Raw genomic sequence first — 12829 nt, 5'->3', positions numbered from 1 at the left:
TTCACTCGCGGAAGGTTTGGCTGGAGCCGGACAGTTGAAAGTGGGCAAGATGGCGGCTCCTGCTACGCGGTGGACCCGAGCGGGGTAGAAAGTGTGGCGGGGCTCAGTGTGACGTGAATCTAATTCATCTTTGCAATGAATGACCTCCATTGATTCCGCCACGTCAAACTCACTTTCTCTTCAGCCGGTGCCTCAGATGTCTCTTCTTCTGAATTTGTTCACGTGAAAGAAACGCAGCGCTCTCATCCGTGAACGAATCCAGAATAGGAAACAAACTAATAGCGGATATAAGGGATGAAACGGCTCTCGGGTAAAATATTAAACACTTCGTATGGCAGGTTTATAATGTTTCATGGGCCTTCATCGTGTCTTTAGCGTCTCGCACACTAAACGGTTCTGTCAACGGCTCCTCTTTGTATTCTGGGTGTCGCCGTGTTGCGGCCCGCTCAATTTTCCAATTCATGGTTCAGATTGGTGATGTCCCTCGAGGTGCGTTGTCACCACGTTCCACTGGAGCATTTTAGTTTGCTCGACTGTTGTTTCAAAAGCTGGATTGGATTCGATTGGATGCCAGTTGCGAGTCCGTCCAGCAAAAGTTGTTCCTGTTATGACGTCCCGTGACGATACTTGTCACCTGCCATGCAGGGAAATTCATTTTCAGTCGTCGCCGTTGACAAGTCTGCAAAAAGTCCACCTTGCAGAACTTTGATTCAATCTTGTCCAAATGATTCCGCTGTCACTAACGGCGATAACGTGATCGTTTTGGTCACGGCAATCATATTCGTTGTCGTTTCATCTCGACAGTAGCTGAATATCTTATCTGACAGTTCTGAACGAACCGTTGACTTGGGGAAAAAAAAAAGGTCTGGAACGATTTTATGCCATGCTGATTATTTTCAACGCAAGCTCGGAGAAAAAAAAAAAAAAAAAAAAGGTCCCACGTGATTCGAATAGAAGAACAAAGTCGTCGGCTTGAGTCTTCCCCAAGCAACCGACGTGAACCCGTGCTCTCAACTATGACGTTCTCATGCGGTCTCCTGATTGCCCGAGTCCGCCCGATAGCGTTATCGGCATACGAGCTCCCGAAGACGAATGGCGACGTAACGTCTTTTATCTACAGCTCTCTCTTCATGTCGATCTTAGTGAAGTACAAAAGTGAGATAAAAGGCAGGTGACCGCAACCGGGTGTCGGCGCGCCACCGTGGTACTGTATCCGTCGTACGGATCGCATCCACAGATCTTCATTTATCTGAGCGCATTCATTGCCTATCTCAACACGAAAGCGTTGTGCCAATCAGTAGTCGGCAGACTAGCTCCATGCTCCCCCCCCCCCCCCCCCCCCATGATAGATCTGGTCATAAAGTTAAGTACGAGCCATTATCAAGAATAGCGGAGTTCCTAGGATTTATGTTATTAACGAGCTCCTTTCAGTCTTCGGTCTCATCAGTGTCAAGGTTGTTTACGACTGCGGCGGAGTACGGCGCTCCGTGGCGGCGACGTGGGGGCTTCACAAGAAGCCATAAACCGGCTTCATTTCATACCGTCGCTTGGCTTTCCGAGGGGTGATTATCTCCACCCGGGGCGATGGCTTTCGATCCGACTGATTTGCGGACGGAGTGACGGAGGTCAACTGAAATAGATTTTATTTGGATGGGGGGGGTTTTCGGTTTTCATCGAGAGGATTGTTTCAATCACACTGGGTTCCATTTAAATGCAGCACTTTGAGCGACTTGGGCAGGGGTCTCCAACCACCGGTCCGCGGCCCGATACAGGGCCTCGGCTCATTTGTGTCCGGGGCCGCACAGAGACAAAGCGTTGCTTCCCCTTTTCTCTCATGAGACACAAGTGAGTGAGAATTGCGTACAAAGAATTTTAGCCGAGCTGTTGTGCGAATCCACGCAGGGAAAAAAAAACAATTTTAGATTCACCATTGAGGCATGTGACAGTGGTCAAAGTAAACTTCCTTTGAAGTTGCATCCAATGCAAACACCCCCCCCCCCCAAAAAAAGACAAAGTCACAAAACATGCTGATAACCACCCACCCAAAAAAAGGAAAAGAAAAGCGGGCCGGTTCAGGATCTTACCTTGAAGTCACAAATGCAAGTCACCATGTTCCCAATTCGTAGGCACTCGGCGTCAAACTTGCACGTGTTGGTGTCGCACAAAAACAGGTCCGTGTCTCGCTCATCAAAACCTGCGAGGATCACATTCAACCAGAAACAAATGTAAGGCCACGACCAATTTCAGCTGCAGACCTGATTCGGGCGGTCTGTGCGACGCGAGTTTCAAATAATGACACTGTGTCAATTTTGTGTGACATCTGGGACATGCATCACGACAACGTCAGAATAAAAAAAACACAAACAAAAGAAACACATGGCCTCTTCCAACTTTGGCGTCAAATGTGCTGCAATAAAATGTGAACTTGCGCGCCCCTGAAACCGTCCAACAAATTAAAATCTCAGCTGCTCACGCTGCTCCTCTCACCCGATAATCTTCCATTTGTTCCACTTATTTCGACCACGTTTTTAGGGCCGGTGACGCTGTTTGAATCGTTACGGTCATTTTGGAGAAGCCGTCGGCATTTCGGTCCGTCCAAGATAATTGGTGGATCTTTTGAGATTTTGGTGGCCTTATCATTGATGCGCGATTTGACTCTGTGCGCACGTGGCTCGTTTACCCAGCAAACAAAGCGGCTTGAAATCGGAACTGGACGCTCTACTCAAATTTTGAATGTGAATGAGGTCGGCAACAGAATTTAAATGCACATGAAAACTAATTTGAATCTAAATGCGAGTATGCCAAATTTCTGGAATGTAGTTTTCAGATGAATACTTGTTGAATGCTTTCTTCGTATCCGGCAATGTACCCTCGCGGGCAGGTGTGATGGGAATAGTGCGCTTGCGGGGAATCTCCAAAGACTCCATCAAAGGCTCCCGAATGAAATGAAAGAGCAACATGAGTCAGAATTGTGCAGCCTGCGCTGGAGGCTATTAGCCGAGCTCAACTGATGGCACGCGGCGAGCCTCCCTGTGTAAGCAAGCGCAAGTGTTAGCGGCACAAAATCACGGTTACAAGACAGACGGGCCATCGTGCCCGTTGGACAGAATCTCGTTAGAAAAGGCTTCCTCCAAAAAGCCCCGTTGTCATTATTTTTCCTTTTATGCTCCAAACCCAAAGCCATTATCTTTATTCTCCGAGTTTGTTTGATGAATAGCCGCTTGATGAGAACCTCAAAGGGATTGCGGCTATCCTCCTGAGATGTCGCATCGGCCTCTGTAGACGCGCTTGTTTGTGCCGTGCTTTTCGTCAAAATACTTTTTGCACTCGCTGCGCGATGTCTGCGTGTTTCAATTGGACGAAGACAACGTCGCGTTACAAAGTGTGTTGAGAAAGCGGAGTCTCTATCGTCTGGCGTTCCGCTTGCATCGGAATGTGGATTTGCAAACGAGGCAAATAGATATGACTATTTAGTGGGACCACAATAGCTGAAACGGTGCTCAGGGTCGCATTTCGAGGACCGGCACGAGTTGGCCCTTCCTCACTCGAAACTAAGAACTTGAGCGCCTTCGCTTGCCTCATTGGATATCCCGATCATTGCAGCTTGCAGTTGTGTAGCTAGCTACGTTGTCTAGCTAGCTACGCAACAAGTAAATGCATCTTTAGAGTGCCTCAATGTTGGCGAGAGAGCGATGAGGGGAGAATGATTGATTGATTGATTTTTTTTTTCCAAGTCCAATTTGACAGCCAGCGTGTGAACCTGGGCCTCGGCTTGGTGTGACCGCGTTAGAACGCCTCATGGTTGCGGCATGGAAATGGGAAAAAAAAATACATCATCCAAATTAATGGTTACTCATAACGGCGTGATGATGCTTTTACTCATTGTTTGAGTTTTAAGTTTGAAAATTATTGAGCAAGATATACAACCGGGTAATCTAAGCTAGATAATTGTAGCTGCTTGAGACCGGTCCCCGCTCACGGGAACATTCATAATGTAAGTAATGTGGTGATCTGCCGTTTTCTTTTTATAGATTTCTTTGGACAATAGATATTAAGAGTCCTTTGTGCCTCTTTGGACTACACACAGGGCTCACACCACCACCACCCCTCCAAAAAAACAACAAACAAAAAAACTCCTACTCATGACAACCAAGCAGTCATAAACGCGCAGCAGGGTAGACCGACGGTGAAATCAACTTGCAATTTGCCAGGGCCGTAAATGACCATAAAGCGCGAGCTCTCTGAGCAAATATACAGTCGCTGAGTCAAGAGCGCAGACTTAAGAGGCGCTTGGAGTGTCTGGGATGAGACAAAGCTCTCCGCTCATCGAGGACCAAAGGAGGAAATCTGAAAAAGTCCACTATCAAGGGCCGTCGGCTGCTTGGAAATGCCACTCATCTGTTACACGGTCCAGCTCTCGGCGTCATACCCAAAACAAAACCAAATATTTGGCAAAAGTGGCGAGAAAGACTCATACTCGCTTGCTTGCTTTAAAAAAATGATTTTGACGTGCACGCACACGTTGCACGCGTTAGCAGCTCCCTGCTAGCAGCGCCTGCCCGCAACAGCCCTTTGCGCACTTTGATGCCGACAGCCTGATGAGCGCTCTTTCGACCGATCCGTTTTGAACCAACCCGCCGCACTCATCTGTTCTCTTTTAGCAGACGAAAGCGCCACCGTGCTTCTGACGTCACTCCGTCCCGCGGGCCCCTGAGATCGACGCCGATATTTCGAGACCCAGACGACGCAACTTGATGCCTTGCTCACTTTCATAAAACAATAACTGTTGAGCAGAAATACATTTTATCCAAATACTCAACTGAGCTTTATTTGTAGAGCAGTTAAAAAAGACTGCGGTCGTTTCGTTTGGTGGCGTGCCGTGAGAATTTTTCCGATGTAAAACGTACTTTGGCCAAATCAAGATTACGCAACACTGACCTCTCTCTCTCTCTCTCTGTATATATGTGTATTTGCAGAAGGGCCTCCAAAATCTATGGTGCTGTGTTGCGCTATAAGCAAGCATCAATCTTACAAAATGCTGCGGTGGAGCGTTTAGTTCTTGTACCTGTCAAAGGGGTTGATGTTGTGCACAGCGCGGCAGCAGGCCTTCCCTTACATGATTATACATCGCCTGGCAAGCGCATCCACTTCATAATCAAATGTGATTCATCAACGCAGTAAGGGAGCCACGATTGCCTCGCAAGAGCGCAAATGTCAAGATCGCACAACGCGCTCCGGCAATCGCGCTGATTTCCCTGCGATGTGTAAAAAAAAAATAATAATAATAAAAAAAATACTAATAATTATCAATCTTACTGGGGCTAGGAAATATTGTGAGGAGTCAATGATGATGACAAAATCTTTGCAAGCATCATCTTCGTTGCAGCTTCCCCGTAAAGCCGCATCCTTTCTTGACTTCAAATTAGGCTGAACAGTGATTGGATTTTTTTTTCTTTTTTTTTTAAATCCGGGTAAAATATTTGTACAAATGAATTTTCCGAAAACACGCGAGCCCACCCACCGCCGCCGAGGCTCAAGTATCCCTCCGGAGGTTTTTCTTATCTCGCATGTGAGTTTCACGTGGACGCGTTTCATCATTTCCTTGGCAGTACAAAAAGCTGAGAGCAATTTGTAACGGGCGGATAAACAAACAGAAGAGGAGTCAGGTGGCGCGGCTCGTGTTTCCGCGGAATACGGGAGGACACAGAGGAATGTGAAGACAAAGACATATGAGCTACACTGGCGGAGCGTGGAACCGACGATGACCTTACGGGAGCACCAACCGCTTCCTGCGTCCTTCGGAATCCCTGTGCTTACTTTTCCGACAAATTGACGACCGTTTTGAGATCCTCGGCGTGTGCTACATTTTACGTGGCGTACGTACGGAAGTCTTGGAGGGGCCCGCGTTAGCGTTAGCTTCAAGACCCAAAAGCAGTTTCACCAAACGTCACACAATTTGGTGGCGGCGGTGGTGATGCACCGAAAATTTATTCCATGAGAGACGCCCACCAAAGATGATGTCACGCCGTTGCCGCGCGGAATAAATGAAACGTCTGCATGCTGGAATGACGACAATCACCACAAACGTTATGCTTCGTATTCAATTGGGATTCAGTTCAAGTCAAACGTAAAGACAACAAATGTTCGCTCAAAACAACAACCATCGGTTGCATCCCCATCGCTTGCGCCGAGCTCGTGCTGGACTTTTGCTAACGTGGAGGTCGGATGTCGACGGGTGAGCGTTCATACCGCAGACGCTTCACATAACATATCGAGATATATCTGCATACCAGAGAAATTCAATTGGAGTTGTACCGTTCACACTGCGTGGATGAAAAAAATGGGACTTCTACTCGACAATACTTTAGTCACTCTATATTTTTTATTCTCTTCCGTTCGCCAAAAAGTCATCGTGCCCGAATTCCCGTGGTGAAAAATGCCCTCATTTCAAACGAGTTTGTTGCTTACTTAGTGCCTTCTGCGCGCGCGGCTTAAAAATGCATTTCCAATTGGCAAAGTTGTCAAGTTTTATGCTTCCATTTGTCAGGTACAAGCAACTCCAGCGGTGACACAAACGCGACTATTGTTGGTGAGTAGGTGGCGTGCTTGTGCGACAGCAGGTGTCCCTTTTAAGCAGCACTTAAACAAGAGCCAAATGATTGTTGTTGTTGTTTTTTTTCTGCCCCCCCCCCCCAAAAAAAAAGAACAACAACGAGGGTGTAGGAATGAGCTCGCGGTTGCTGTGTTATGAGGCGGGCAGATTGACACTCGGGCTCCTCCCGCCCCGCCGCAGCAGGAGGACGTTCCCGTAAGCTGAATAATGAAAGAAAACAAGCCGAGCAACATCAAATATTCAAACGGCCCATGTTTAGATGGCAACGATTAAGATGGCGAGAGAAGCACTTACTTGTCTAAAAAGAGAGCGCCTGTCAGCCAAGTGCGTCTTACTCCGACCTACCTGGAATTTCGCAAGGACCGTTTCTGGCATTGCACCGATGAATTATTCAGCAAAGTCAATTAATCATGAAAGCCCGACGAGCAACGAGGCGAGGCGTCATTCCGTTTTTGACCTCTCGGCTGCATCGCCCCTTTTTTGTTTTTGGTTTTTTTTTTTTTTTTGCCCGTATAATAATAATAATGCAGCAACAGATTTCTCAGGATTTATGTTATCAATCCTCCGGGAGGGGCTCAGAGTCAAGCCGCTTCTCCTCCACGTCGAGAGGAGCCAGATGAGGTGGCTCGGGCATCTGATTACAATGTCTTCCAGACGCCTCCCCGGTGAGGTGTTCCGGGCATGTCCCACCATGAGAGGCAACGTCTCCCCACCCCAGATGAGCAGTTAAGAATGGCTGGATGGAGAGTGGAGTTTTCTTTTTCTTTTTGCAGACGGGTACAGATACAGACATAGTTGATTGCGCCGTTGTGGGCGTGAACACAGCCGACTAGCTTCCCGGCTCCCCTCATTCCCTCTAAGACAATTCACAAGCAGAAAAAGACTCACTGGAGTCTGTGCAGAAGGTCAAAGTACGTTTATAAGGAGCCGAGATGATGTCAAGTTATCCTGCTGTGAAGTGGGCACCACAAGAGCGAGCGCCTTCCTTCATTCCATTACTGTGAGAAATCATAAACATAATCGGTATCCTCACATCAATGTCATTACGTATTGTGAATATTCTGCGCGTGTATCTTTAAGACCATTGAAAATAATGCTCAGCCTTCGCATCTGTGACCATCTTGGCGACATGCATGCCCCACGTCTCATTCAAACAACCGACAGCTTTTCACATTTTCCACTCCGTGCTCGCCACACTCATTAGCGGCGATAGTAGCAGCAGAAGGCAGCTGTTTTGCGAGACGGCTCTAATGAATCCACGCGCTAAATGACCAGCGCCGTGCAGCGGTCTCCACTTAATGACCAGCTTGTGGACACATTTCGCTGCAAGAGTGCGACAACATCTCCGGAGTTGATTCCAAGGTAGAGCAGAATCAAGCCAAATTAGAGTTGGAATGCCTACCCTTCGAAAAGCACTCCTCGGCCATTTTGCCCTTGCCTCGAGCGGGATTTGGTCAGAAAACTTATCAGAGCAACAGAATTGACTGTAAAAAGCCATGTTGGGGCTCGTTTCCGCTACCAAGTGGAACCCGTTATCCCATTCTGGAAACGAGCGCTGACACCATCAAATATGTTCGAAATCCATCATTTTATCGATTATTCCGTCACTTAGCAGAGTAACGGGATGAAAATGCATTTTGCCTTATGGCAAAAAAAAAAGAATCCCCCCCCCCCCCAAAGTCTGTTTGTTAACCAATTTAAGTTTCATGATTGAACACAATGAAATAAACAACAATGAAGCCACAATTAGAATAGTTGCAGGGAATCGTAGCTATTTGCTAGCGATAAGGAGTGACTCGGCACCTTACCCATACCTGCTCGCAGGACTTGCCCACTCAGCACTCTTTTGTGGCATCTTTTGACGAATTGGCGCATTACGGAAAGAGCACGAAAAGACACATTTTTTTTGAGGGTAGGAAAAAAAAAACGACGACAGGTGATTGTGTCATTTCACACTTGACGGGTGGGCAGACACTCGCGGGGACTCAACTCTTTGGGCACAGGCCATTAAAAAGTGCAAACCACATAAGATGTCGTCTTGAAGGCCGTCACAATGCAAACACGATCGCAAAGTGCCCCCGCCGGTATCGCAGGTTTGCATTTCTACGAAATCACGACGCAAAGCCGGCACTTGATCTCTCCGGAGAAGAAAATGTGTCAAGTGTAAACAAAGCCTTTGCTTGAATGAAGCTTTCCACCGGAGCACTCGAACAGTGCGAAGCAAACTGCGTGGAAATGTAACTCCAATCACATTTCGACCTCCATCATCTCATTCCTCGCGGGAGTCTCATTCGACGCTCGCAGCTGCGTTTCCACGACGACAGCTGTGGTCGGCGTCGGCCCCGCAGTAGAGGGAGCCGGCGACTACAACTGTGTCCATTTGTATACTTCCACCGAAACATCTCATTTTTTCTTCGCACGGCAGAGAACTTCCTCAAATTGTCACCAACTTGAATTTATTTTTCCCAGTCCAAATAAAAGCTTTATCTCCGCCAAACCGAAACTGAAAAATGCAGCACACTTGTGACTGTGAAGTGATGAATTGTGCCTCCGTGACATATTCCTTCACTGATGACAACGATATAGTGATTTGCCGTGAAATGAAAACGTCATAAAGGCCCTCAAAAAAAAAAAAAAAAAACAGCCCCCGATACCGGCAAATGAGACGACTTTGGGCAAATATGTGTACCATGACGAAAAAGTCTCAAGGAGCCATGTCGAAAATGGAACAGAAAGTCAGCCATCTTGATTGGAAGTGGCCATTTTGGCCTCGTTTCAGAACTCAGAAGTCCAGCTCAGGAAATTGCCCAAATGAGCCCCGATAAGAAGCAGCTATCTCAAACAAACGGACGGGGGAGGGGGGGGGGGGGCATCAATATTTGCTGAATTTTGCCATAATTGGAATTCAAATCCACAGCACCATTCAACATGCAGCTCAATCCATGCGATTTTTTTTTGGAGGGGGGGGTTGCGGGGGGAGAGAGAGAGAGAGAGAATTATTTTAATTCCACTGGATGGAAGGGACGTACGCACGCTTTGTTCCTCCTCGTCTGCACTTAAGCCTCCGCAAGGCGTGTCGGATAAAAGCTTTTGTCTAAATGCACACCAGAGTGTGAAAGGAAGCGAGGAGAGCGGCGAGTGTGCATTCGTGCCAGGATGTGCACCGCGATCGTTACCACTCATCGCAATCGGAAAAACTAACAAACAAACAAACAAAACACGACCAAGATGAATCAGTGCGGCGATGAGGACAAAAGGCGTGAGAGAGAAAACTTGAGACATGACGAATATGAACTGCCCGTCAGTTTCCCAAATGGACACGTCAGCCATTTGGTCTCACAGCATCCGCACATTTTCCAGATCCAATTACGAGCTTTTTTTTTTTTTTTTTGCACTTGCTTGTGCAGGCCCGCGTGCACCGGGATAACAATCAGTCCGCGGGGGAGGGAGAGAAGCAAACGCTCGGATTCAGGCTGCAAGTCATCCGCTCATATTGACGTGCGCCACTTATGAGCCGCGATATCAATAGTGGCGTGGCGTGTAATGGGCCCGGGGCTATTTTAAGGCTTCCGACGGGCAACTGGGGAAATATGCGAGCTGCAAAATAGGACTGTCCGAGCACGGTGGAATACTCGGACGCCAACAATGCTCATGGGCCAATGTGACCCGCTGTTAATTTGTATCTTTTGTGCAGAAAGAAAAAAAAAAGGCTCTTGGGTCAATGCGGCCTGCTTGCTAATTTGTTACATTAATAGCGACACTAAAACGCTCATGGGTGGATGTGACCCAGTTCATTTGTTTGTTTTGCACGACCAAAAATATTCATGGGTCCAAGTGACGAATTGGTTACTTTCATCCCCCCCCAAAAAATGCTCATGGGTCAATTTGACCCACTGTTAATTTGCGTCTTCCACACACATGCGCCCACAAAAGTTTGCTTCTTGGATAGGCTACTCCACACATGCTCACGGGTCACGGTGACCCACTTTTATTTCTTTGTTGTGTTTTTTTTCCCCCCCACCACACCAGAAACGCTCATTGATTCTGCCTCAGAAGATCTCCGGAGTCACCAACTCCCCAATATATTTTCCGGGTCAATTTGACCCGCAAGAAAAACACAGCGGAGTTGGATGCGGCATACTGCCCGACATGTCGACGGATGGCGAGCGACGTGACGTCTAGCGCGCGGCGGCGGCTCCCATCGCGCCTTCCCCTCGCCAAGCGCCGATCGGCGGCAGCCCGAAGCCCGCGCCGAGCGACGCGCGCATCGCCGTCGCCCTTCCGATTCAACTCCTCGGTTCGTGCGCGCAGCGATTCCTCACCCGAGCAGTTCCAGCCGGTGGGCGTCTGGCAGTCGCTGAGGGAAGACGGGAAGGCGCGCAGTTGCTCCACGGGCAAAGTGGCGAGGAAGGAGAGCAGCGTGATGCGCAGCCAGCCACCACTGGCGCCGCTCCAGCGACGCGGCCGCCCGAGCTCGACCGCCGTCGCCGTCGCCGCCGCGGGACGGGCCATCGCCGCCTGCGCTCGCTGTGGCCGCTCACTGGCTGCCGCTGCCGCTGCCGCTCCGGCGGCGGCAGCAGCGGGAGACGCGCGCCGACGACAGCGACTCCGATCCCGGCTGCTTCCGCGGGGCGCTCACACGCCGACTGCGGAGCATTTTCCAAACCGCACGGCGCGCCCCATCAAAGAGACCCTTTAAAAAAAAAAAATGTTTTTTTTTTTTTTTTTTTTGCCTTCCCAGAGATCAACCACCTGCGAACGGGGCTCGGCTCGGGGTGGAAAAGTTATCCGAGGAAGGGTGATGCTCGCGGGGAAGGAGGGCAGGGAGGAGACGGATGGGCGAGAGTGTGATCCCACAAAACAGAGGCGACAATTGTACGAGTGATGCGGTTGTGGAAAGAATCCCAGCACGGCAATATCAACAAGAAGAAGGAAATCCACGGGTGCAAGATGCGCACGCTGCTGTCCTGCGAGATTGGTGACTGTGCTCTGAGTTTGGCGGCTCAATCTCTCTCTCTCTCTCTCTCTCTCTCTCTCTCTCTCTCTCTCTCTCTCTCTCTCTCTCTCTCTCTCGCTCTCGCTCTCGCTCTCTCTCGCTCTGATGATCACGTGGATCGAGTGTGTGATAACAACAGCAATTTCGCCACTGAAAATGATATAACAGATTTATTATTAGGATGGAGCAGCGAGGTTTGAGAAAAGCATCCGTTTGAGTTGGAAAAAAAAGCTTCCGTGGCTTTGTGGTTTTCATGTTGGATGGACCATCCATTCATCCGTTTTCTCAACCGCTTCCCCTCAGGAGGGTCGCGGGTGTTCCGGAGCCCATCCCAGGCATCTTCATGCAGTAGGCGGGGTACGCCCTGAACTGGTTGACAGCCAATCGCAGGGAACGCATCGACGAACGACCATCCGCACTCACAATTTCGAGTGTTCCATTCACTTGCCATGCATGGGTTTTTTTTTTGGAGTGTGGGAGAAAACCAGTGTACCCGGAGAAAAGCCACGCAGGCACGGACGGTGACAACATGCAAGCTCCACATAGGAAGTTTTGTGTTTTAACTGTGCAAGTGGACTGCACACATCCGATGAAAATTCTTCATTCCACGTGTTTGCAAGTTGTTTTATAGGTCATATTCTGGCTCCTGAAGATCCATGTAACATTAGTTGTATGTTTCTATAGTTACAGAGCAACTTTATTTTGTAAAGTCAATTTATTATTGTGAAAGGCTTACGTGATGTTTTGCGTTGTACGGGGTAGCTCCGAAAGATGGACTACAGCTTCGTGTTCTGAGCCAAACACGGCCCGTACGTCTGCATTTTGTACATTTATGCATGATTAATTCGTGGGGTGTGTTCGCCGTGAATTTGCATTTGAGGCATGTTGCAGTCGTTTACTGTTAGCATTTGCGATAGCGATTAGCACGATGGCTCGCGAACGTTAGCAATACGAGCGCGGTCACTAGTGATGGGAATTCCGGCTCCTTTTAGAGAGCCGGCTCCTTTGGCTCGGCTCCCTGAAAAGAGCCGGCTCTTTCGGCTCCCAAATGGCTCCTCAGTTTTTTTGTTGCTTAAATTAATTTACTACCAAAAATAACGTAATATTATGCGTAAAATGGGATGGGATATTTTAACCTTCCACAGTCTCCACGCTGCCTTTGAACTATCAATTCAATTGAAATGAGTCCAAATTTCACTGCGTTTCCTATCCATTTTCCA

The 12829-nt window shown here is 48.5% G+C and overlaps 1 protein-coding gene across 3 annotated transcripts in view; it reads right to left on the bottom strand.

Annotated features, from left to right (window-relative positions):
- Positions 1-11611, bottom strand: part of LOC147198633 (tomoregulin-2-like) — a 65110-nt gene extending 53499 nt beyond the window's left edge. For 2 of the 3 annotated variants that reach the window (XM_086123864.1, XM_086123866.1), the window contains exons 1-2: positions 10936-11611; positions 2085-2194 (exon numbers count right to left, since the gene is read on the bottom strand). In XM_086123864.1, the coding sequence (XP_085979990.1) occupies positions 2085-2194; positions 10936-11125 (300 nt within the window). In that variant the 5' untranslated portion in view covers positions 11126-11611. The remainder of the gene's footprint in view (positions 1-2084; positions 2195-10935) is intronic. The other variant, XM_086123865.1, reaches the window with a different exon arrangement.
- Positions 11612-12829: the final 1218 nt, after the last annotated feature.

This window comes from Hippocampus guttulatus, chromosome 11, assembly GCF_054856545.1.
Source record: "Hippocampus guttulatus isolate MCC_2025c chromosome 11, RoL_Hgut_1.0, whole genome shotgun sequence".
Taxonomy (NCBI): domain Eukaryota; kingdom Metazoa; phylum Chordata; class Actinopteri; order Syngnathiformes; family Syngnathidae; genus Hippocampus; species Hippocampus guttulatus.
This window is presented reverse-complemented; position numbering and strand designations above follow the sequence as displayed.